We start from the raw sequence: 25,459 nt of genomic DNA, 5'->3' as shown, positions 1-25,459 counted from the left end.
AAATCCAATTTTGATAAACTCCCATATCTATTGGGTGAAATACCACAGTGTGCAATCACAGCAGCAAGATTTGGGACCTGTTGCCACAAGAAAGGGTTGTAAATACAACCCATATTTATGATTATTTGTTTGACATTTTTTTACTTTAACTATTTGCACAATGTTACAACACTGTATATAGACATAATATGACATCATGTCTGTCACGCCCTGACCGTAGAGAGTTTTTTATGTCTCTATTTTGGTTTGGTCAGGGTGTGATTTGGGTGGGCATTCTATGTTCATTTTCTATGTTTTGTATTTCTTTGTTGTTTGGCCGGGTGTGGTTCTCAATCAGAGGCAGCTGTCTATCGTTGTCTCTGATTGAGAACCATACTTAGGTAGCTTTTTCCCACATGGTTTTTGTGGGTAATTGTTTTCTGTTTTGTGTCTGCACCAGACAGAACTGTTTCGGTTTCGTTCGTTCTCTTTGTTATTTTTGTTATTTAGTGTTCAGTTTTAATAAAGAAAGCATGAAAACTTACCACGCTGCGCTTTGGTCCACTCCCTCTTCTTCAGACGGCCGTTACAATGTCTTTATTCTTTGGGAACTTGTGTGAGTGTAATATTTACTGTTCACTTTTTATTGTTTATTTAACTTTTGTTTATCCATTTCACTTGCTTTGGCAATGTAAACATATGTTTCCCATGCCAATAAAGCCCCTTGAATTGAATTGAGAGAGAGAGAGAGAGAGAGAGAGAGAGAGAGAGAGAGAGAGAGAGAGAGAGTCGATGGTATATGTAGGTGTCTAAGCATGCATGTGTGTGTGTGTCCTCACCACAGATCTTCTTGGGACAGCAGGCCCCCTCTTCCAGGACATCCAGTACGTACTCTCCCTCCCTCTCACACAGCGGAGTGGGACTAAAGCTGCAGTCAGGTTCTACTGCCACCACAGAACCGTTCTCCAGGCAGCGGAACAGACAGCAGCCACGCAATGACCCGTTCCACACCTCCCCAGGGGCCCGCGGAGACCCCTCGTTATCCGTACACACTACAAACACACATACAGACACCACAGACATTATCAGTACACTCTAAAAAACACAGAAGCAGAACCATAACAAGAGTCATATAGAGCACAAGCTCATAGAGCTGACATACTAGAGCAGACATACACTGACAAAGAGCTGACATACAGCTGACATAGAGCTGGCATACAGCTGACATAGAGCTGACATACAGCTGACATACAGCTGACATAGAGCTGGCATACAGCTGACATAGAGCTGACATACTCACCACACTGCTCCTCTGTGACGCAGTAAGTGGAGTCTGCTCGGTGCAGGATGGTTCCAGAGCGACACACACACTCCTCTCTGATGTGGGAGCAGGTGGTCTCCTCATAGAACTCTCTGTTCTGACAGGTCCGGGTGGTACAGGTCGACACACACGCCTGGTACTCCCTACCTGAGGGACACCTCAACGCTACACACACACACACACACACACACACACACACACACACACACACACACACACACACACACACACACACACACACACACCCACACACATACGCACAAGCATGTACAGACACGCAAACACACACACACACACACACACGCACGCACGCACGCACACACACACACACACACACACACACACACACACACACACACACACACACACACACACACACACACACACACACACACACACACACACACACACACACACACGCGCACAGACACACCGCAAGAACATACCGTTGTGACATCACCAGCTAATGTAGACCTGATGTGTGTGTGTATTAGTGTGTATTGGTGTGTGTGTGTACGAGGTCCTTACGGCAGAAGTTGTGTCGTCTCCAGTTGATGCAGACTTGGTAAGTGTAGCAGACAGCTACGTAGGCTGCCAGGAAGTCACACTGGTGGGCCTTATAGTGGAGGTCCCCTGCCCACATCACATCACAGAACTGCTCTGGAGACACCTTGCTGTGGCAGGGAGTGAAAGGTCTCTGTCTAAGCATGGAGAGACAGGTGGAGCAGTCTCCAGTGGTACAGTTGTCCCCGATGCGTCGTGTGTGTTCCGTGTCCTCTGAGGTGTGGACCCTCCAGGCCTGCAGGAACAGACCCAGGTCTGCCACCTCCCTCACCACCGTACCGTTAGGCAGCTTCAGGTCATCAGCTGGGTTCCCGTCACAACACCCTGGGAGACACACCAGCAGGGAGTAAAAGGTGCTCAACCAACGTGAAACAAGGTGCAACCAAATAATAGCATGAGCATTGAGAAGGAAGAGGCGCAACTCTCGATCACAATTTAAAACAACTTGATACTTTATTTACAAAACTGTTACGGATACACTTATGTTCATAACATGCACGGATGAACAAATGCACGCCCACATGCGCACACCCTGAAGAAATAGGCCAGGAATAGGGCAAGGTCTGAGAGAAACGTTCTCTCTTCTCCAGGTTCATTAAATCATGCTAGTGGACGTCTTCAAAACAAACCCACATCCCTGATCTGACAATGAAGGATGGAAGCGTTAGAGTAAATGCCAAATCTAGCTCATGGATGTCTTACCACAGAGGCCTCTAGTAGGAGCAGATGTATTGGAGGGAGCGGTGTATTGCAGCACCATGATGCCAGTGCTGTGGTACCATTGTATGTTGACTCCTCCAGGAGTGGTGATCAGGTACATACTGCCTGTGTCCTCTACTGACAGAGCCTGGCGGGAGAAAGGCAGCCGCGCCTTGATGTGGTTCACTGACACCTGTATACCCACACACGCACAGATATAGCATGAGCTGTGTTCTACAGTGTATGCGATCAGTAATGGTTCAGTGGTCAGTCGGTTGCGGTCAGTGATAGTCACCTTGCGGTCAAGACGGTTGATGATGATCCTGTAGGAGGGAGTGGTGATGTTCAAGTTCTTGAAACACAGACCTGACGTTCCACCACTAGGGCTCTGAGAGAAAGATGTCCAAGTAAAACAGTGTAATAATGACCATATAATTACTATGATAATGATCACGATTAGATATTAAAAGGAAACTCACAGGTCGTCTGATGGAGTTGACGCTCTAAATATGAAACAAGAAAAGGTAAACCAATCAGAATCAGGTGCTTCTGGCATCCTATGACAGTTTATAATAGCGAGTGTATTTAAAACAGAGAGAGTTTGTGTGTGTGTTTTAGCTTGTGTGTGTGTGTGTGTGTACCTGGCTGGTAGGGCATTTATTCACTGTTCCTATGATGTTCTCTGTGGGCAGGTAGACCAGGATGTAGGAGCCGTTATCATACAGCGCCACGTTGTTACCGTCAAACGTTATCACACGCAGGTCTGACATCACCGAGCAGCGACCTAACACATACACACACATGCACGGATAGGCAAACACACACAAGCACAGTATGTCTGTAAAATGTGTGTGTGTTGGTATGTATGTAGTGTGTGTGTGTATGTACAGTAGTGTGTGTTCTTACAGGGGCACTGCCAGAGCGGGCAGCAGGGGTCGGTGTTGGTGAGGACAGCCATGCCCAGCAGAGAGCAGCGAGGAGGAGTAGTGTTGTACCGACAGTGGAGGGAGGAGTTATGGAGGAGCAGCTCCCCGTTAAAACAGATCAGTTCTGCACACTCATCAACACGGTAGGAATACGGGGGCTGGAGAGAACAGAGAGAGACGAGAGAGAGGGAGATCAGAGAGATCAGCTACTGGCAAAGGGAGTTCTCCAGGGCTGCATGCTCGGCCCTCTTATCATGTCCATACACACGGTCTCTCACTGATGGGCTCTTACTGTGCAGGGGGTGGTGGGCAGGAGGAAGGGGGACAGCACTGTCGGCATGCTGAATGAGTCTGGGCTAGTGGCTGTTTCCGTTGTTATGGACTCCGTCGTCTCGGGGGGTGATGTCGACATGGTAACGGAGGTGTCATAAATGACTGGGAATACAGAGGTAGTCTCCGTGGGCGTAGCAACAGGACGGTGTGTTTCTGTGGTGGTCAGGGTGGGGGTGGAGGAGAGAGGGGGAGGAAGGGAAAAGGAAGTGGGGGAGGAGATAGGGGGAGCTGAGGGGGAGCTGGAAGGCTGGGTGGAAGGCTGGGGAGGGGTAGTAGGAGGGGGAGGAGGGGGAGAGCGAGAGGGAGAAGCAGGAGAGAGAAGAGGAGGAGTGGTAGATTCGGTCACTACCAGGCTGGGGGAAGTAGGGGATGGCGTTTCCATAGTTACTCTAGTGACCACTGCAGGGGTCAAGGTCGGGGTCGTGACCCCAGTGGTGCTGCTAGTAATGGTGGCGGAGGGAGAGGGGGAGATGGAGGGAGAGACTGCAGGTAAAGGGGTGTCCTCAGTCACAGTGGGGGTGGAGGGTGCGGGCAGAGAAGGGGGAGGAGGAGAGGGGGAGCGAGGAGGGGTAAGGGTGGGAGTGAAACTCTCCGTCAGGTGGGCTGTACTGGGTGTAGTGGGGGCTCTGGTGGCAGTAACAGTTGTAGAGGCAGCACTGGTTGTAGTTCTGGTACTACTAGTAGTGGTCCTAGATGTAGTAGTAGTACTAGTAGGCCTAACAGCAGTAGTAGTTGGGGTGGTGGTCGTTCGGTTTACGAAGGCGTAGGGTGTAGGAGTGGGAGGTAGGGACACACCTGAGGAAAGACACACAGACATACATTACTCTAAAAACGATGTAACTTTACAGATCCTGGTGTGATGCACACTCTACTCACAGTCCTCTGTGTAGACACATCTCCTGGTGACCTCATCAAGAACCATGTTTTTGGGGCAGCGAGGGAAACAGCCCTCCACCCTGCCAGACACACATATAGACACGGACAAACGTTCAAAGCGCGTATTAATCATGCCCTTACAGTGTATAACCATGTTGTAAGTGTGTGTTTGTAAGCGTGCATTTCTATGTTAGGCGTGTTCTTACGGGGGCAGGAAGTGGCAGCGTGTGGCAGTGGGGTCGCTGCATGTACGGACACACGGACTGGCACATGCATGGTAGCGCCACTCACACATCATACGGTACGGGATCACAAAACTGCTCTCTGTAATACAAACATACACAAACATATTGTAACTGCTCTCTGTAACACAAACATATTGTGAACATACACATAAGAACTACAGTAAAAGAAACTGTGTGTGTGCTGCGTATTATGAATTTGTATTTCTATCTAACCCTCCAGAGTAAAGGAGCTGCTGGTCTTGAAGTTGTCAGAGTTGTCATATTTCTGAGCTCGTGCAGACGTGCGTGTCAGAGTCAGGAACACTCCTGGCTGGCCAATCAGCTCAAAAGAGGTGTGGCCAGGCAGGAACACCCCCTGGTGCTGCAGGAAGGAAGCCCTGTGGCCAAACTCCTCCCCTCTGGTCCACTGCTCCAACCGCAGCCCAGTACGCTCAGACACAACGAGGAAGTAGTTAGGACGCTCTGCTGACTCCAGAGAGACCACCGGGAGACCTGTAATACAGAGTTTAACATATGGGTGAAGCTGATGTGAGTTGAGTTTGTGTGTGTTTTGTGTGTGTTTTGTGTGTGTGTGTGTGTGTGTGTATGTGTGTGTGTGTGTGTGTGTGTGTGTGTGTGTGTGTGTGTGTGTGTGTGTGTGTGTGTGTGTGTGTGTGTGTGTGTGTGTGTGTGTGTGTGAGACTCACGTGATGTGCGGTCCTTCTGTAGTCCTGCTGTGATCATGAAGTTGAAGAGTAGCCCAGGGGGAGGCAGCCCGCCTGCGAACTCCCTAACTAGAGGAAACACTGACCCACTGGTTCTGTTCACACCGAAGACTGTAGCGTTATATACAGCACTGACCACCGAAAACGGTCCTTCACCTAACTCTACAGAGGGAGAGAGAGAGAGAGAGAGAGAGAGAGAGAGAGAGAGAGAGAGAGAGAGGGGTGGAGGATATTCTCAATGTTGAGTGAATATATTATGTAGCTCAGTTTGTATATGTGTATTTGTATTTTTGTGTGATTGAATGGTGTTCCTTTGTGAGTCATTTTGGTTAGCGTTCAAACAGACCTTGGTTGTAGTATTCACAATCATAGGCTGAAAGAAAAAACAAGTACAAACATTTAGAAACATACAACATCACATATGTACAGTATGTGATAGTACTGTAGCCTTTCATAGCCAAGACATACTGTGTAGATCAAGCAGGGATAGAGAGACCATGGTATTGTGTAAGAGTGTATGTGTGTGTGTGTGTGCACGTGTATCTGTGGTCATTTGATGACAGATATAAATATTTTAGGGTCAGAGGGGGGACTCTATAGTTCTGTGTACTGGCATGTGTGTGTGCATGCGGGCGTGTAGGAGCATTGACTGACCCAGCACCTATGCTGACAGACAGAGAGAAAGTCGGAGGAACAGACACACATTGTGTGTGTATGTGTGTCTGTACTCACGGCAGACAGAGGGGTTTCTCCAGACCACAGTGACACCGTGTTGACAGCAGGTGTGTGCATAGGCAGCAATGGACGTACACAGACACTCACAGTCTCCGCCTCGGTTACAGTTACACGTGTCTGTCAAGCAGTTCCTATAGAACCATGATACATCCACCTACACACACACACAAACACACACACATGACAACACACACACACACAGGTTGCAGATGTACATTAGAACCAGGTCATATCTACCTGGGGGGTGAGTGAGGGTTTAGAGTGGGAGACAGGTCATTGGGGTTAGATGTGGGTTAGGAGTGTGTGTGAATAATGTAGGTAGGAATGAGTGACATGTTTGTGTGTGTTGAAGGGGAGTGAATAGGAGTGATGGGACATCAGAACAATGAGACGTGGGTTAAACTCTGGAACACAGGGATCAAATCACATTTTATTTGCCACATGCTTCGTAAACAGGTGTAGACTAACAGTGAAATGCTTACTTATAGGCTCTTCCCAACTATGCAGAGAGACAAAATAGAAAAAGAATAGAAAAAGAATAACACAAGGAAGAAATAAACAATGAGGAACGTTATATACACGGGGTACCAGTACTGAGTTGATGTGCAGGGGTACAAGGTAATTGAGGTAGATATGTACACATAGGTAGCGGTAAAGTGACTAGGCAACAGGATAGATAATAAACAGTAGCAGCAGCATATGTGATGAGTCAAAGAGTTAGTTCATAAAGGGTCAATGGAGATTGTCTGGTTAGCTATTTTGTTAACTATTTAGCATACTTATGGCTTGGGGGTAGAAGCTGTTCAGGGTCCTGTTGGTTCCAGACTTGGTGCATCGGTACCACTTGCCGTGCGGTAGCAGAGAGAACAGTCTATGACTTGGGTGGCTGGAGTCATTGACTGTTTTTAGGGCCTTCCTCTGACACCACCTGGTACAGAGGTACAGGATGGCAGGGTGCTCGACCCCAGTAATGTACTAGGCCATATGCACTGCCCTCTGTAGCACCTTGTGGTTGGATGCCAAGCAGTTGCCATATGAAGCGGTGAAGCAGCCAGTCAAGATGCTCTCGATGGTATAGCTGTAGAACTTTTTGAGGATCTGAGGTCCCATGCCAAATCTTTTCAGCCTCCTGAGGGGCAAGAGGCCATGTTGTGCTTTCTTCACGACTGTGTTGGTGTGTGTGGACCATATTAATTCTTTAGTGACGTGAACAGTGAAGAGCTTGAAGCTCTCGACCCGTTGATGGGGGCGTGCTCGGCCCTCCGTTTTCTGTAGTCCACGATCAGCTTCTTTGTCTTGTTGAGGTTGTCACTGACCTCCCTATAGGCTGTCTCATTGTCGTTGGTGATCAGGCCTACCATCATCGTGTCATCAGCAACACTTTTGATGGTTTTGGAGTCGTAGGTTGAGATGCAATCATGGTTGAACAGGGAGTACAGTACGGGACAAAACACGCACCCCTGAAAGCCCCCGTATTGAAGGTCAGCGTGGCGGATGTGTTGTTGCCTACCCTCACCATATGGGGGTGGCCTGTCAGGAAGTCCAGGATCCAATTGCAGAGGGAGGTGTTCAGTCCTAGGGTCATGAGCTTCAGTAGCGGTGAGTGGGTAAAATCAACGGGGAAGGAATGCCAGGGAAAAAAGCCATATTAAAACCTATGTGTTGTGATAATTGCGTTGTTTGTTCTATAACCTGTTAGTTCATATGCCTTGACACCGTGATTTATAGGTCTATAGCTGAGACAATAAGAAGACACAGTGTCAGAATAAATTCAACCACATCTTTGTTTCATCTGTCCGATGAAGTCCACAAAACATATTGCATGTCACAAACCCTTACATGACCTACAGCATGGTCAAGCAAATGAATGTTTCCCACATTTTCAGACTACTAAACAACTATTGATATAGAACCACGGAGAGTTACCGCAAGTCGCAAAGAAAACAGGCGTTGCCTCCACTATTCCAGCACCATTTCAACATCTAATACTTTTTCCTTCATCTTGTTCAATTGTTGCCATGCACCTGCAAATTAGATTGCTCAGATGTGCGAGTGCCTTTTGAATTTTGAACATCTAATACATTGACAACTAAAATATACCAAAAACGATTTAGTCCAAACATCGTAAGCTAAATATGGTGTGGCTGTCCATGGTACTGGTTTATGTGTGTGTGTGTGTGTGTGTGTGTGTGTGTGTGTGTGTGTGTGTGTGTGTGTGTGTGTGTGTGTGTGTGTGTGTGTGTGTGTGTGTGTGTGTGTGTGTGTGTGTGTGTGTGTGTGTGTGTGTGTGTGTGTGTGTGTACGTGCAAGTAGAAAAAACATGTTGACTCACCTTACTTGTAGAGAAACGCCAATGCCATTCTCCTCTTTCATGTTGCCTAAACGGTGTATGACTCTGTCATACACGCTTTTAGTTTTTCTGGTCCTTGGCTAACTGGCTAAAATGCTTGCTCGCTACCCTAACTTCCTTTCACGGGCAACGATGCGCCAGGCCAGCTAGTTAACATTAGCCTACATTATTCAGACCTCTTGACTTTTTCCACATTTTGTAACATTAAAGCCTTGTTCTAAAATTGATTAAATGCATTTTCCCCCCTCATCAATCTACACACAATACCCCATAATGACAAAGCAAAAACAGGTACATAAGTATTCAGACACTTTACTCAGTACTGTGTTGAAGCACCTTTGGCAGTGATTACAGCCTCGAGTCTTCTTGGGTATGATGCTACATGCTTGGCACACCTGTATGTGGGGAGTGAAGGTGTTCTAGAGTTTTGTCTCCTCTAGTTGCACAGGTGACATGCTGGTAGAAATGAGGTAAAACAGATTTCAGGTTCCCTGCATTAAAATCACTGGCAATGAGTAGCGTCACCTCTGGATGTGCATTTTCTTGTTTGCTTATGGCCCTATTCAGATTAGACATTAGAGATGCATGGTATGCATGTGCATGTGTGCAGTCTTTGTCATGACAACAAACTACACCCAATAAACAATAATATTTTATCTTACTAAAACTGTCAGCTTAATAAGGGTCACTCTTGTTATTGTTTTATTATTCAATTTGTAAGCAGATGGTGTCATTCAGCACCATCTGTTGGCCGCTCAGGGAATAAGAGCACACAACCTCCAACAACCCACCTCCCAGGGCTGCACACATTTAATAATAATTTGGTGGGTGCTTATATTTGTCCTTTTTCACACATATACTAGTGTGTATTAATATCTGAATTGGAAATTGTTTTTTGCATATCCCAACTCCCCCTGAGACACCATTGGAGAGTGGGGCCATGGCCAGGGTCTGCCATTATCTTGGTGACACTGGAGCAATTAGGGTTAAGTGCCTTGCTCAAGAGCACATCAACAGATTTTTCACCTTGTCGGCTCAGAGATTCCAACCAGCTACCTTTTGGTTACTGGCCTAATGCTCTAACGGCTACACTTAGAAAAAAAGGTGCTATCTAGAACCTTAAAGGGTTCTTTGGCTGTCCCCATAGGAAAACCCTTTGAAGAACCTTTTTTGGTTGCAGGTAGAACCCATTTGGTTCCAGGTAGAACCCCTAGAACCAAAAAGAGTTATCCTATGTGGACAGCCAAAGAACGCTTTTGGAACCCTTTTTTCTAAGACTGTAGGCTACCTGCCGCCCACATTTAACCTGAACCCTGTACGTGTGTGTCCATTAGTGTATATCTCCTGAGAGTAGAGCATGTTTACTGAGAGCAGATAAGAATCGTTCCCATAACCCACTCCCCAGTGTGGGTGTGTGTGTGGGTGTATGTGTGTGTACTCACCACGTTGTGACAGGGGATAAAGATGTCACTGTAGAGTAGTGCACACTCTCTCTTGGCGTACGGCTGTCTACCCAGGTCTCCTTCACACGCTCTCTTCACCACATAGTCACTCTCACACTGACACACGCACGCACACACACACACACACACACACACACACACACACACACACACACACACACACACACACACACACACACACACACACACACACACACGCACACACACACACACACACACACACACACACACACACATACACAGTGAGTGGGTGTCTGATTTCTCTTAAATATCACAGGTAGGCCCTAGAGACGCAGGAGACTGGGTTGGAGGGTGGAAGCGGGGGGGGGGGGGGGGGGGGGGTAGTTGGAATAAGGGTAGGGGCGGGGAAATAGACCTCTTTCACTTTCCCAACTAAAGACCAAGAACATGAAATGGAAATGTTTCCCCTTTTAGCCAGCTGGTATTCATTACTCTAGGCATCATTTTTATCATTAGAAAGAAATCGAAAAATCGCTGTGAATCTGTTAAGTTCAGTAGTTATCGTTCCAAGTGGGAGTTAGAGCAGATGGTTCGGAGTTTAAAGTTCCACTTTGTGTGTGTGTGTGTACCTGTCCCAGGGCCCAGCTGTCTCCAAAGCCCTGAGCATTGCTGACCTCCATGTGACTGGACGTGGTCATGTCATTCACCGTCACACTGTCAAAGTTCCCACACAGACCACTCAGGAGACCCTAGAGGCAGACAGGGGGAGAAAGAGGGAGATGCGAGAAAGAAAAAGACAGAATAGGGATGGGGGTGGGTGGATGTGTGAGTGTTCCAACTCAGTTCTGGTGAGAGAGAGAGAGAGAGAGAGGGGGGGAGCGCGAGAGAGAGAGAGAGAGAGAGAGAGAGAGAGAGAGAGAGAGAGAGAGAGAGAGAGAGAGAGAGAGAGAGAGAGAGTGTGTGTGTGTGTGTGAGCGGTAAAGGTATCCTGACCTTCCACTGTGGTCCAGCTCTGATGTGCACGGTTGTCTTGCGGTCCCAGAGAACGGTCAGGTCCTGTTTGGGGAAGTGGATGGCTGTGTAGTAGCCTGCTGACCACAGCTCAAACTCTGACCCCTTACCTACCACACTGGAGGGGCTCTGGATGAAGAGAAGAGATTACACACACACACACACACACACACACACACACACACACACACACACACACACACACACACACACACACACACACACACACACACACACACACACACACAACCACACCGGACCAGACCTTGGTTAGAACACATCAGGAGTGTCACACGTACCAAACACATAAACTCAAATAATTTGTTTTTTAGAGCGGCTATCAGATCAGTAAGAGTTTCTAGCTAGCCCTAAATGAGGGTTGGTACTGCCCACCAGGGAGCGCTCATGGACTTTCAGGTTTTAGAGTGAGAAGGGAAAGGTTGGTGTGCGTGTGTGTGTGATGCGCACAGGCTGGCCTGAGTTGTCGTTGAAGTAAATCTTGGTGAATCCAACATGGATGACCAGCATCTTCATACAGACGATCCCACTCTGATAACAATCCTTATTCTGGGCCACGATGGACACCTCACCATCTATACTCTGGAGAGAGAGACAGATAGGAGAGAGAGAGCGAGCAAGAGAGAGAGCAATCCTTATCCTGGGCTACTATGGACTGCACTTCATCTAAACTCTGGGGAAAGAGTACTGTGTGTGGTGTGCAGGTCTGTCCCCAGGGCTGATAAAGTGCATTCCTGGCGCTCACTGTTCCTCCTCTGGGGGACTCTGACATTTACAGTAGCAACATCACATTCAGGGTAGGGAACGTACTGAACGATGCAGATAGCAAAGTCATGAAAAGAGCTGACATACATTATATAATTACAAAAGTATGTGGACACCCCTTCAAATTAGTGGATTCAGCTATTTAAGCCATACCCATTGCTGACAGGTGTATAAAATCGAGCACACAGCCATGCAATCACCATAGACAAACATTGGCAGTAGAATGGCACGTACTGAAGAGCTCAGTGACTTTCAACATGGCACCATCATAGAGCTGCCCCAGTCAAGTGCTGTTATTGTGAAGTGGAAATGTCTAGGAACAAGAACGACTCAGCCGCGAAGTGGTAAGCCACACAAGCTCACAGAACGGGACCACCGAGTGCTGAAGTGCGTAGCTCGTAAAAATCGTCTGTCCTCAGTTGCAACACTGACTACTGAGTTCCAAACTGCCTCTGGAAGCAACGTCAGCACACAAACCTAAGATCACCATGTGCAATGCCAAGCATCGACTGGAGTGGTGTAAAGCTCGCCGTCATTGGACTCTGGAGCAGTTGAAACAAGTTCTCTGAATCACTCTTCACCATCTGGTAGTCCGACAGAAGAATCTGGGTTTGGCAGATGCCAGGAGAACGCTACCTGCCCGAATGCATAGTACCAACTGAAAAGTTTGGTGAAGGAGGAATAATGGCCTGTGGGGGGGTTCATGGATAGGCCCCTTAACTCTAGTGAAGGGAAATCTTAATGCTACAGCATACAATGACATTCTAGGCAATTCTGTGCTTCCATCTTTGTGGCAAAGGCCCTTTCCTGTTTCAGCATGATAATGCCCCCGTGCACAAAGCGAGGTCCATACAGAAATGTTTTGTAGAGATCGGTGTGGAAGTACTTCAACCCCATCGAACACCTTTGGGATGAATTGGAATGCCGACTGCGAGCCAGGCCAAATCGCCCAACATCAGTGCCCAACCTCACTAATGCTCTTGTGGCTGAATGGAAGCAAGTCCCCGCAGCAATGTTCCAACATCTAGTGGAAAGCCTTCCCAGAAGAGTGGAGGCTGTTGTTAGCAGAAAAAGGGGGACCAACTCCATATTAATGCCCATGATTTTGGAATGAGATGTTCGACAAGCTTTTGGTCATGTAGTGTATCTTAGTGTACCTGTAAGTTAAAAGGCATATCTGTTTCTGGAAGGATCGGATGACTTAATGGTTACCCCAGCTCATATCCCTGGGTAAAAGAATAGACAACAGAACAGGGAAATGTGATGTGATCAGCATTAGATGGAACACCTAATATGGCTGCCAGTCCAGCCACCACAGAACCTTGATTAGAACTGGAATGTCCCAACGTCCTGCTCATTCTAATTTTATATCCCTGGGAGTCTGCCGCGAACAGGCCTCTCTTTGTGTTACTCAGGTGTGTGTGTGTGTGTGTGTGTGTTGCTACAGCTTTGCTTACCTCAGTCGCTCTAATTAAAAATCGTTCCCAGATGAAAGAAACTCCTTGGATCCCCTTTCCCTGATCCCAATCTGCCTACACACACACGCACGCACGCACGCACACACACACAAACGGCCGAGGAGCACAGCGGCTCTCTTCAAACATAGCACAGTCGCTAACCCAGTGACTCTCTGACAGCCCAAGCCCCTAGATAATTCACGTTATTACTACTCAGTCCCGTGTACGGTCTGTTAGAAATTCTCTCAGTTCTAGGGCTGCTAAAATCAGTAATCCTGTTGAGCTATTTCCCCCCATTAGTACTGTTTGCTCCGCTAGTCTCCAACTCTCCAGCAGACTTTAAAACAAGGCTCGGGCTTTAGCTAATGCAAATGAATGTACAAAGTATTATCTCCAAGATGGACATGTTGGACATTTGGGTCCAGGATACAAATCCCAACATTTTAGTGTGCTCTGAAACATGGTTTAAAAGCTCTGTTGATGATAATTCCATTGCACTTCATGATTAAAAAGTTTACAGATGTGATAGGACAAATAAGGGTGGCGGTGTAGCAATTTATGTGAAAAACAACTTTAAGGTGACCTACTAGTTGAGCTACTAGTTATAAATGTTATTTCTCAGAATGCTAATTTCTATGTTGCTGGGATCTATCGACCTCCCTACGCCACAGCGGGAGCAACTAGCTCCATTAATAGCCGCTGAAATAGTGATATCGGGGGTCTCGATTAGCTTACTCCCTCGTCTGATTGTCTTAAATCAGCATGTACTGATCCGAACTTAGTCCAACTGATTTCAGAGCCCACTTGTTTGAATGTAGAGAATCCTGCTAAATCAACTCTGATTGATTTCATACTTACAAATAACCCTCCTAAATACTTAACTAGTGGTGTCTTTGCTATGGGACCTCAGTGACCACTGTCCCAAAGTCTGCGTCAGAAACACAAAGTTGCCTAAAACTCAACCACGCCTTATCGCTAAGAGAAGTTTTAAACACTTCCATGAGTAGGGTTCTGACATGACCTTAACCATTGAGTCTTACTTAGTGTTAATGACACTCCGGAAGCAGAACTTGACCTTGAACAATTCTTTAGTATGTTTATCTCTGCATCTGATTAACATGCTCCTATGAAGAGATTAAGAATGAAAGATAGAGCCAATCCATGGTTCACGCCTGAACTTGATGAGTTAATTCAGCTAAGGAACAAAGCTTGGTCTGAAGCCAGACACACTGGTAGCTCTGCTGACTGGCTCACCTTCCGATAACTTAGAAATATATTTACTGCTTCCATAAAAAGGGCTAAATCTAACTATTTCATTAATTCCATATCTGACCCTCGTGGCAATCCAGCTAAGTTTTGGAAGGCTATTAAAACTTCTCCAGGGTAGGGGGCAGCATTCGGAATTTTGGATGAAATGCATGCCCAAATTAAACTGCCTGCTTCTCGGGCCCAGAAGATATGATATGCATATAACTGGTAGATTTGGATAGAAAACACTCTAAAGTTTCCAAAACTGTTAAAATAGTGTCTGTGAGTATAACAGAACTGATTTGGCTGGGGGAACCTGGGGGAAATCCATTCAGGAAGTAGTTTTTTTGTTGGTTTTGTAGTTTTCTATTCAATGCCATTACAGTATCCATTGACTTAGGACTCAAATTGCAGTTTCTATGCCTTCCACTAGATGTCAACAGTCTTTAGAAATTGTTTCAGGCTTGTATTCTGAAAAATGAAGAAGTAAGAGCAGTCTGAATGAGTGGACCCTAAAGTGTCACAGAGCTTTTTCATGCGCGAGACCGAGAGATTGCGTTTCTTGTTTACCTTTTAAATTGACGACGTTATTGTCCGGTTGAAATATTATCGATTATTTAGGCTAAAAACAACCTGAGGATTGAATATAAACATCATTTGACATGTTTCTATGAACTTTACGGATACAATTTTGATTTTTTGTCTTCCTGTTTTGACTGCGTTTGAGCCTGTGGATTACTGAAGAAAACGCGCAAACAAAACGGAGGTTTTTGGATATAAAGAGACTTTATCGAACAAAAGGAACATTTATTGAGTAAATTAATATCTGCTGAGTGCAACCATATGAAGATCATCAAAGGTAAGGGATTAATTGTATCTCTATTTCTGACATGTCTAACTGTTCTACCTGGATGGTTACTGTTTGTAATGATTTGTCTAGTGGGCTATGTTCTCAAATAATCGTAAGGTATGCTTTCGCCGTAAAGCATTTTTTAAATCTGACACCGTGGTTGGATTCACAAGAAGTTAATCTTTAAACCTATGTAAAATATGTTTTGTTTTCTGAATTTTTATAATGAGTATTTCTGTATTTGAATTTGGCGCCCAGCAGTTTCACTGGCTGTTGAAGAGGTGGGACGCTAACGTCTCACGTACCCAAGAGAGGTTAAAGCACTAAAAAGAAGCAGCCACACCTTTCTGCCCAATGAGGTTCTATTGAACTCCCAATTCTATTGCAGATAAAACTGAAATAACTGACGAGTTTAACCAACATTTTATTGCAGCAGGACATTTATTTGAAAGGGGAAATAGCAGCAATAAGGACAACTCTGAAAATACTGTTCATGAACATAATACAAGCTAATCTCTGATGCAACCCTGTTTAATCAGACTTGCCTGTTACTGTAAATGGTGACCCACTGTTCTCTCTTCGGAAAGTCACTACTAGGGATGTTCTGGATGCTCTCTTAGCTATTGATGTTAAGAAATACACTGGGGCAGACATGCTTGACCCGTGTCTTCAACAGTTTCCTGCACCTCTGATTATGGAGCCCTTGACATATGTTTTTTATCTATCCATTCTAGAGGTCGACCGATTAATCGGAATGGCCGATTAATTAGGGCTATAATTAGGGCCATAATCATAACAATCGGAAATCGGTAATTTTGGTTTAATTTATTTTTATTTTTTTAACACCTTTATTTAACTAGGCAAGTCAGTTAAACTTCTTATGGCTGCAGGGGCAGTATTGAGTAGCTTGGATGAAAGGTGCCCAGAGGTGCCCATAGTAAACTGCCTGCTCCTCAGTCCCAGTTGCTAATATATGCATATTATTATTCGTATTGGATAGAAAACACTCTGAAGTTTCTAAAACTGTTTGAATTATGTCTGTGAGTATAACAGAACTCATATGGCAGGCAAACTTCCAAACAGGAAGTGGAAATTCTGAGGCTGGTGTTTTTTCTACTCATCGTCTATTCAAATCCCAGGAAGATATGGATTTGTTTGCACTTCCTACGCCTTCCACTAGATGTCAACAGTCGGTAGAACGGTGAATGAAGTGTATACTGTGATGTGGGACCGGATGGGAGGTGTTTCAGTCAGTGGTCTGGCAGATTGCCAGTTCCTGGTCACGCGCATTCCTCATGATATCACCTTGCGTTCCATAACTTTTACAGACACGAAGGAATTCTCCGGTTGGAACGTTATTGGATATATATGATAACAACATCCTGAAGATTGACTCTCTACTAAGTTGGAGCAGTTTATTCGACTTGTAATATAACTTTTTGAAGTTTTCGTCCGACGTTATGCGTCACTTGCACAAGGGTTTGGATATGTGTGCTAAACGAGCTAGCAAAAGCAGCTATTTGGACATAAATAATTGACATTATCGAACAAAACAACAATTTATTGTCGAACTAGGATTCCTGGGAATGCATTCTGATGAAGATATTCAAATGTAAGGGAATATTTATGATGTAATTTTCTATTTCTGTTGACTCCAACATGGCGGATAAATTTTATTTATATTTGAGCGCCGTCTCAGATTATTGCATGGTGTGCTTTTTCCGTAAAGTTTTTTTAAAATCTGAAACAGCGGTTGCATTAAGAACAAGTGTATCTTTAATTATATGTAAAACATGTATCTTTCATCAAAGTTTATGATGAGTATTTCTGTTATTTGACGTGGCTCTCTGCAATTTCTCCGGATATTTTGGAGGCATTTCTGAACATGGCGCCAATGTAAACTAAGATTTTTGGATATAAATATGCACGTTATCGAACAAAAAATACATGTATTGTGTAACATGAAGTCCTATGAGTGTCATCTGATGAAGATCATCAAAGGTTAGTGATTAATTTTATCTCTATTTCTGCTTTTTGTGACACCTGTCTTTGGCTGGAAAAATGACTGTGTTTGTCTGTCATTTTGCGGTGACCTAACATAATTGTTTGTGGTGCTTTCGCTGAAAAGCCTATTTGAAATCGGACACTTTGGTGCGATTAACAACAAGATTACCTTTAAAATGGTATAAGATACATGTATGTTCGAGGAATTTTAATTATGAGATTTCTGTTGTTTGAATTTGGCGCCCTGCACTTTCACTGGCTGTTGTCATATCATCCCATTAACGGGATTGCAGCCATAAGAAGTTTTTAAGAACACATTCTTATTTTCAATGACGGCCTATAAACGGTGGGTTAACTGCCTTGTTCAGGGGCAGAACGACAGATTTTTACCTTGTCAGCTCAGGGATTCAATCTTGCAATCTTAACTAGTCCAACGCTCTAACCACCTGCCTCACGAGGAGCCTGCCTGTTACGCGAATGCAGTAAGAAGCCAAGGTAAGTTGCTAGCTAGCATTAAACTTATCGTATGAAAAACAATCACTCAATCAATCATAATCACTAGTTATAACTACACATGGTTGATGATATTACTAGTTTATCTAGCGTGTCCTGCGTTGCATATAATCGATGCAGTGCGCATTCGCAAAAAAGGACTGTCGTTGCTCCAACGTGTACCTAACCATAAACATCAATGCCTTTCTTAAAATCAATACACAGAAGTATATATTTTTAAACCTGCATATTTAGCTAAAAGAAATCCAGGTTAGCAGGCAATATTAACCAGGTGAAATTGTGTCACTTCTCTTGCGTTCATTGCACGCAGAGTCAGGGTATATGCAACAGTTTGGGCCGCCTGGCTCGTTGTGAACTAATTTGCCAGAATTTTACGTAATTATGACATAACATTGAAGGTTGTGCAATGTAACAGGAATATTTAGACTTATGGATGCCACCTGTTAGATAAAATACGGAACGGTTCCGTATTTCACTGAAAGAATAAACGTTTTGTTTTTGAGATGATAGTTTCCGGATTCGACCATATTAATGACCTAAGGCTCGTATTACTGTGTGTTATTATGTTATAATTAAGTCTATGATTTGATAGAGCAGTCTGACTGAGCGATGGTAGGCACCAGCAGGCTCGTAAGCATTCATTCAAACAGCACTTTCGTGCGTTTTGCCAGCAACTCTTCGCAATGCTTCAAGCATTGCACTGTTTATGACTTCAAGCCTATCAACTCCCGAGATTAGGCTGGTGTAACCGATGTCAAATGGCTAGCTAGTTAGCGGGGTGCGCGCTAATAGCGTTTCAAACGTCACTCGCTCTGAGACTTGGAGTAGTTGTTCCCCTTGCTCTGCATGGGTAACGCTGCTTCGAGGGTGGCTGTCGTCGATGTGTTCCTGGTTCGAGCCCAGGTAGCGGCGAGGAGAGGGATGGAAGCTATACTGTTACACTGGCAATACTAAAGTGCCTATAAGAACATCCCATATCCAAAGGTATATGAAATACAAATCGTATAGAGAGATATAGTCCTATAATTCCTATAATAACTACAACCTAAAACTTCTTACCTGGGAATATTGACGACTCATGTTAAAAGGAACCACCAGCTTTTATATGTTCTCATGTTCTGAGCAAGGAACTTAAACGTTAGCTTTCTTACATGGCACATATTGCACTTTTACTTTCTTCTCCAACACTTTGTTTTTGCATTATTTAAACCAAATTGAACATGTTTCATTATTTATTTGAGGCTAAATAGATTTTATTGATGTATTATAATAAGTTAAAATAAGTGTTCATTCAGTATTGTTGTAATTGTCATTATTACAAATAAAGAAAAAAAATCGGCCGATTAATCGGTATCGGCTTTTTTGGTCCTCCAATAATCGGTATCGGCGTTGAAAAATCATAATCGGTCGACCTCTAATCCATTCTCTTGGTTACTATTCCTAAGGCGTGGAAGGCAACCCTTGTTCTCCCGCTCCATAAAGGTGGTGATCCCTGCAATCTTAATAATTATTTCCCAATTTCAAAACTTTCATGTCTAGTGAAAATATTAGAACTCTTGGTAAGCTGCGGTCCATTTCAGATAGAAAATGTATCCTGAATACTAACCAGTCAGGCTTTAGACCAGGACACAGCACCATCTCGGCTGCTTCTCTAGTCATAAATTACATAGTTAATGCACTAGGTAGGAAACAGCACTGCGCTGCCCTAACTGGGGCTTACATCTCTATGTGGATGACACAGATATTTATTCCCGTGCCCCCTCAGTGCAGCAAGCCATTCACCACCTTCTGCTTGGCTTTAATTCAATTCAAGAATCGCTCACCAATCCTAAATTAGTGTTAAATGTTGATAAAACCAAGTTTATGTCTCCAGCTCTTGTAAAATTGATCCTAAAGACCTGTATCTGTACCTTGACAGGAGCTCAAATTGAGCTAGACATGCATTATAAGTATGTAGGTATTTGGATAAGTTATCCATTAAAACACATATTGATAAGCTGACAAAACGTTGCGAGTAAAGATTGGTTTCATGTAAATAAAAAAATATTGTCTCACTTTTGAAAACAGGAGGAAAATTGTTCAAGCAACACTCTGTGTTAAAACCTCTAGATTCAGTCTATCACTCAGCCTTGCGTTTTACCACTGGTGATAATTTCTGTACGCATCATTGTTTCTTATAGTTCTGTTGGCTGGGAGACTCTGACTACCAGAAGGGCCCAACATTAGCTATTATTCATATATAAAACACTTCTCCAGAAACTCCCATACTATTTCACCTCACTTCTAAATTGGAAATCTAGTAACTATAAGACTCAGTTTCTAGACTGGTTGGTACTAGAGGTTCCACGGGTCTCCTCTGAGTTGGGGAAGACTGCTTTCAGTTACTATGTCCCGCCGTCCTGGATGACCTACAGGTCACTCTAAAACTTTATTCTTTGGTCCCAAAAGGTGAATTTAGGGAAGAAAAAAAATAATCTATGAAAACTGCACTTGTATTGATTGATTGTATGTATTTGTTTCTACTGCCCTTTTGAATGTAAAGTAATTTATTTGAAATTATGTAACTGTAATTGTGTTGTGATCCTGCTTAAATGTGTTGCTCACATTGCTTGAACTGCTGTTCTCAGGGCACCATTGTAAATGAAACTCTGGTCTTAGTGGGTTTCCCTGGTTCAATAAAGGTTCATAAAAAAAAAACACACACACACACACACCTTGAGTAAGTAGACCTGACAGTCCGAGTGGTAGTCATACTCCAGGCCGTCGAAGGTGTGGTAGTGTCTGTCGCTGTAGACCGTACATACTGCCGGACACGGAGAGTAATTACAGTTAAAATACCCCCGGTGACACACACTGGAGAGAGACAGAGACAGGGAGAGATAGATAGACAGAGGGGGAGAAAACATACAGACAAAAATAAAGACAAAGAGAAGACAGTAAATGAAACACAATTGAGCATTTGAACAATATTTAGGATACTAGTGCTCTATTTTTTTTCATGTTAACAGAATTTAACAATCCTTAATGGAAACATACACCAAAAAACTATCTTTTGGTATTTGTTTCATTAGTCCATTGTTGATATAGTCCCAAAATGTTTTGCATGTCAGCAATCAAGTTTTCAAGATATATAACTTTCAAAATACAGAAATACAGCCTGCATCAAATCAAATTGTATTGGTGCCATACACCGAATACAACATGTGAAGATTTTACAGTGAAATGCTTACTTACGAGCCCATTCCCAACGATACAGAGTTAAAAAGTAAGACAAATATTTTCTAAATTAAAAAAGGAAATAGTAACACAATAAAATAACAATAACATGGCTATATACTGTACAAGGAGTACCAGTACTGAGTCAATGTGCATCATACCGGCTGTATTTCTGTATTATGAAAGTTATACTGTATATTTTGAAAACGCTATTTCTGACATGCAAAACATTTTGGGACTATATCAATAATGGACTGATGAAACAAATACCAAAATATTGCTTTTGGGTCGAGTATTCCTTTAAGGGAGGTATGGGGGGTCTTACCATCTGTAACAGGGGGTGTCGACGGTCTCTCCTGGCAGATACTCCAGGCCCAGCCAGGCACAGGGACAGTTCTCTGGGTAGTAACACTCCCCACGGTGCAGAACCAGCCTACACACACACACACACACACACACACACACACACACACACACACACACACACACACACACACACACACACACACACACACACACACACACACACACACACACACACACACACACACACACACACACAGGTAGAACCATTACAACAATCAGGGCTCAAGCATGTGTGTGTTAATAAAGTACTTTTTTCTGTGTTCAAAATCTAAGCCTGGGGGGGTAATTTTAAGCTAACATACGGAATTGTTTTAAGATGGATAATTTAGCTATTTGATTTGGAATTTTAGGGTTGCCTTCGGACGAGTCCTGTGACACTTGTGGGGGTCATAGAACGAGTCTCCCCTCCCCTGATATTAGTTTGTACCCTAAACGGTTTGGATGCTACAAAACGGAGAACATCATCATCTTCGTGAGCCTTATCTTTCCATAGTTTTTTAGGCCAAACCGTTCGGATGCTACAGACATTTTTTTGAAGACCGATTTTCGGGATGTCTCCAGGTCTGACAAACAGCACTATAGCTCTGCCACTTTCCACAGCAGATGCGGAAGGCCGACATTGGAGGATGTGTTGGATTGAGACGCAGCCCATACAAAAAAACTGATATTTCTAACTTAAACAGACTGATTTTTTTATCATGTTATCATGTTAATTGGTTTGAAGGGTGCGCCAATCGACTCCAGTTTTTTTTAAAGAGTTAAACTAACACACAGACACACACCCTACCCAGGTGGGCAGACACAGCCAGATATGCAGGGCGTGGTGGGAGGACAGGTGAGGTTCAACATCAGGTTCCGACAGGTGAGCTCACAGGCCACACCTCCTCGCCAAGCCACCACCCCCTGGACCCCCTGGGGCTCAGAACAGCCGTGGAACACCTTTCCCTCCGGACACTGGCCTCGCTCCGGCTCTAAAACACAAAGACAGAAGTCATTCAGAAACAGAGCTTTGTTGATGGATGGATGGAGAAGAAAATAAAAACACTTTTTTTAACTAGGCAAGTCAGTTAAGATCAAATGACGACCTAGGAACAGTGGGTTAACTGCCTTGTTCAGGGGCAGAATGACAGATTTTTACCTTGTCAGCGCAGGGATTTGATCTAACAACATTTCAGTTACTGGCCCAATGCTCTAACCACTAGGCTACCTGCCGCCCTGAATAGGAGAGGGATGGTTGGTTTACCTCTTTCTTCTGGTACACACTCCATCCTTCCATTCCTGCAAAGGCTATTGATGGGAGACAGAGCGGGAGAAAGAGAATAAACATTTTTCAGAGCTCTAACGTTACCAATCAGTGAGATTGTTTAACTTCTCTAGGATAGGGGGCAGCATTTTCACGTTTGGATGAAAAGCATACCCAAATTCAACTGCCAGCTACTCATCCCCAGAAGATAAGATATGCATATTGTTAGTAGATTTGGATAGAAAATACTCTGAAGTTTCTAAAACTGTTTGAATCATGTCTGTGAGTATAACAGAACTTATTTAGCAGGCGAAACCCCGAGGACAAACCATTCAGATTTTCTTTTTTTGAGGTCACTCTCTTTTCAATGGATTTTCATTGGGAATACAGATTTCTAATTGACCTTCTTGCAGTTCCTACCGCTTCCACTGGATGTCAACAGTCTTCAGAAATTAGTTGAGGGTTTTTCCTTTGTGTAATGAAGAAGCACGGCCATTTTGAATCAGGGTCACTTGAAGTGTCCTGTTAGATAGAGGCGCGTGACCAGAAAGCATGCTACAGATTGTTTTAATCCTGTATTGAACACAGATCATCCCGTCTTCAATTTTATCGATTATTTACGTTAAAAAATACCTAAAGTTGTATTACAAAAGTAGTTTGAAATGTTTTGGCAAAGTTTACAGGTAACTTTTGAGATATTTTGTAGTCATGTTTCACGAGTTGGAACCGGTGTCTTTCTGGATCAAACGCGCCAAATAAATGGACATTTTGGATATATATCGACGGAATTGCATCGAACAAAAGGACCATTTGTGATGTTTATGGGAAATATTGGAGTGCCAACAACAGAAGCTCGTCAAAGGTAAGGCATGAATTATATTTTTATTTCTGCGTTTTATGTCGCACCTGCAGGGTTGAAATATGCTTATCTCTCTTTGTTTACAATGGTGCTAACTCAGATAATAGCATTGTTTGCTTTTGCCGAAAAGCCTATTTGAATTCTGACATGTTGGCTGGATTCACAACCAGTGTAGCTTTAATTTGGTATCTTTCATGTGTGATTTAATGAAAGTTTGATTTTTATAGTAATTTATTTGAATATGGTGCTCTGCCTTTTCTCTGGCTTTTGGCCAAGTGAGACAGTAGCGTCCCGCCTAAACTCAGATTTTTGGATATGAACTTTACCGAACAAAACATACATGTATTGTGTAACATGAAGTCCTATGAGTGTCATCTGATGAAGATCATCAAAGGTTAGTGATTCATTTTATCTCTATTTCTGCTTTTTGTTACTCCTCTCTTTGGCTGGAAAAATGGCTGTGTTTTTCTGTGGCTATGTACTGACCTAACGTAATCGTTTGGTGTGCTTTTGCCGTAAAACCTTTTTGAAATCAGACATGTTGGCTGGATTCGCAACAAGTGTAGCTTTAATTTGGTGTCTTTCATGTGTGATTTCATGAAAGTTGGATTTTTATAGTCATTTATTTGAATTTGGCGCTCTGCATTTTTACTGGCTTTAGTCAAGTGGGACATTAGCGTCCCACATATCCCAGAGAAGTTAAAGGGTGTTATGTCTGTGAAGTGAACTCTCTATAACCTCTCTATGAACCCTCTTTGTAGCAGGGTTAGTGTGTGTGTGGCTGCTTACCAAGGGCCGGCGGCGCTGAAGGACACCTCTCCTGGCTGGGACACCCCGCCAATAGAGTAACAATGACACTGAGACCTGAGAGAGAAAAGAGGAGAGGATGATGGAAGGGTCAAGTCCTATGTGTTTGACGATGATGATGATGATGATAATGTGCTTTGATCAAGATTATGGTGTATACGTGCCTGACGACTCAAACTGAATTCTTCCGCTGCTCTATGTTTGCTACATACTTCAGTCTGAGAGTGCCATCATTGAAGTCGTTTGTGGTGATGTCAAAATTTGGGTTGTTGTACAAAACAAAGTCAACAGCGATTTAATAATTTCTAAGCAATCGGGTATCAAAGCCTATGATGAATTTTCTAAATGCTGCTTTACAAACGTGGGTTCTGGCTCTGGCCCCACCCATCGGTTTCTGGGAACAATCAGAACGGTTAGAATGGGTTTGCGTTCCAGAAATCGTCGTGGAGATACTAAGATCCAGACTAATTGCGGACAAGAAACTAACATCCATGGACGTGGCATAGTGTTTTACCGAAGTAAGGGGTTTGGATAGCCAGGCAAGATGCATGTTAGGTGATAATGTGTAAGAGGGCGGAGTCTTACGGCTGAACGCAGCGTTGTCTTACGTCATCGTAGTAACTGCCCTCTGTGCAGCCACACCCCTCAGCACAGTCGTCATGGTTACAGGTCTCTCCGCTGGAGAGGGAGCGGCACGAGCGGCCACAGGACGACACACAGGACTGGAACAGCATCCCACCCATACACACCACCCCTACACACACACACATACCTGAGTTACACACCTCCGTCACACCACCTACACAGTAACAAATTTCTGTAACTTTACAGCCAGAAATATACGGTTAGCTACTGTAATTCTACATTACAGTACAGTGCAGTACTGTAAAGAGCAATGCATTATGGGGGCTCAATGGCATTCCGCTACACTGCTGTAAAATGTTGC

At 44.0% G+C, this 25,459-nt stretch overlaps 1 protein-coding gene across 1 annotated transcript in view; it reads right to left on the bottom strand.

Moving 5' to 3' along the window:
- The window catches only part of LOC120053235 (otogelin-like protein), a 44,866-nt gene that overhangs the window by 6,240 nt on the left and 13,167 nt on the right, over positions 1–25,459 (bottom strand). The window contains exons 16-39 of the mRNA XM_039000381.1: positions 25,122–25,267; positions 24,898–24,907; positions 24,496–24,570; positions 22,392–22,575; positions 21,564–21,671; positions 20,737–20,875; positions 11,636–11,767; positions 11,150–11,296; positions 10,786–10,905; positions 10,175–10,291; positions 6,380–6,536; positions 5,630–5,716; positions 5,157–5,435; positions 4,905–5,022; positions 4,699–4,778; positions 4,211–4,617; positions 3,782–4,081; positions 3,470–3,647; positions 3,205–3,347; positions 2,859–2,951; positions 2,567–2,756; positions 1,829–2,188; positions 1,280–1,465; positions 819–1,031 (exon numbers count right to left, since the gene is read on the bottom strand). Coding sequence (XP_038856309.1) covers positions 819–1,031; positions 1,280–1,465; positions 1,829–2,188; positions 2,567–2,756; positions 2,859–2,951; positions 3,205–3,347; positions 3,470–3,647; positions 3,782–4,081; positions 4,211–4,617; positions 4,699–4,778; positions 4,905–5,022; positions 5,157–5,435; positions 5,630–5,716; positions 6,380–6,536; positions 10,175–10,291; positions 10,786–10,905; positions 11,150–11,296; positions 11,636–11,767; positions 20,737–20,875; positions 21,564–21,671; positions 22,392–22,575; positions 24,496–24,570; positions 24,898–24,907; positions 25,122–25,267 — 3,969 coding nt within the window. The remainder of the gene's footprint in view (positions 1–818; positions 1,032–1,279; positions 1,466–1,828; positions 2,189–2,566; positions 2,757–2,858; positions 2,952–3,204; positions 3,348–3,469; positions 3,648–3,781; positions 4,082–4,210; positions 4,618–4,698; positions 4,779–4,904; positions 5,023–5,156; positions 5,436–5,629; positions 5,717–6,379; positions 6,537–10,174; positions 10,292–10,785; positions 10,906–11,149; positions 11,297–11,635; positions 11,768–20,736; positions 20,876–21,563; positions 21,672–22,391; positions 22,576–24,495; positions 24,571–24,897; positions 24,908–25,121; positions 25,268–25,459) is intronic.

Source organism: Salvelinus namaycush, chromosome 9 (genome assembly GCF_016432855.1).
Source record: "Salvelinus namaycush isolate Seneca chromosome 9, SaNama_1.0, whole genome shotgun sequence".
Taxonomy (NCBI): Eukaryota; Metazoa; Chordata; class Actinopteri; order Salmoniformes; family Salmonidae; genus Salvelinus; species Salvelinus namaycush.
This window is presented reverse-complemented; position numbering and strand designations above follow the sequence as displayed.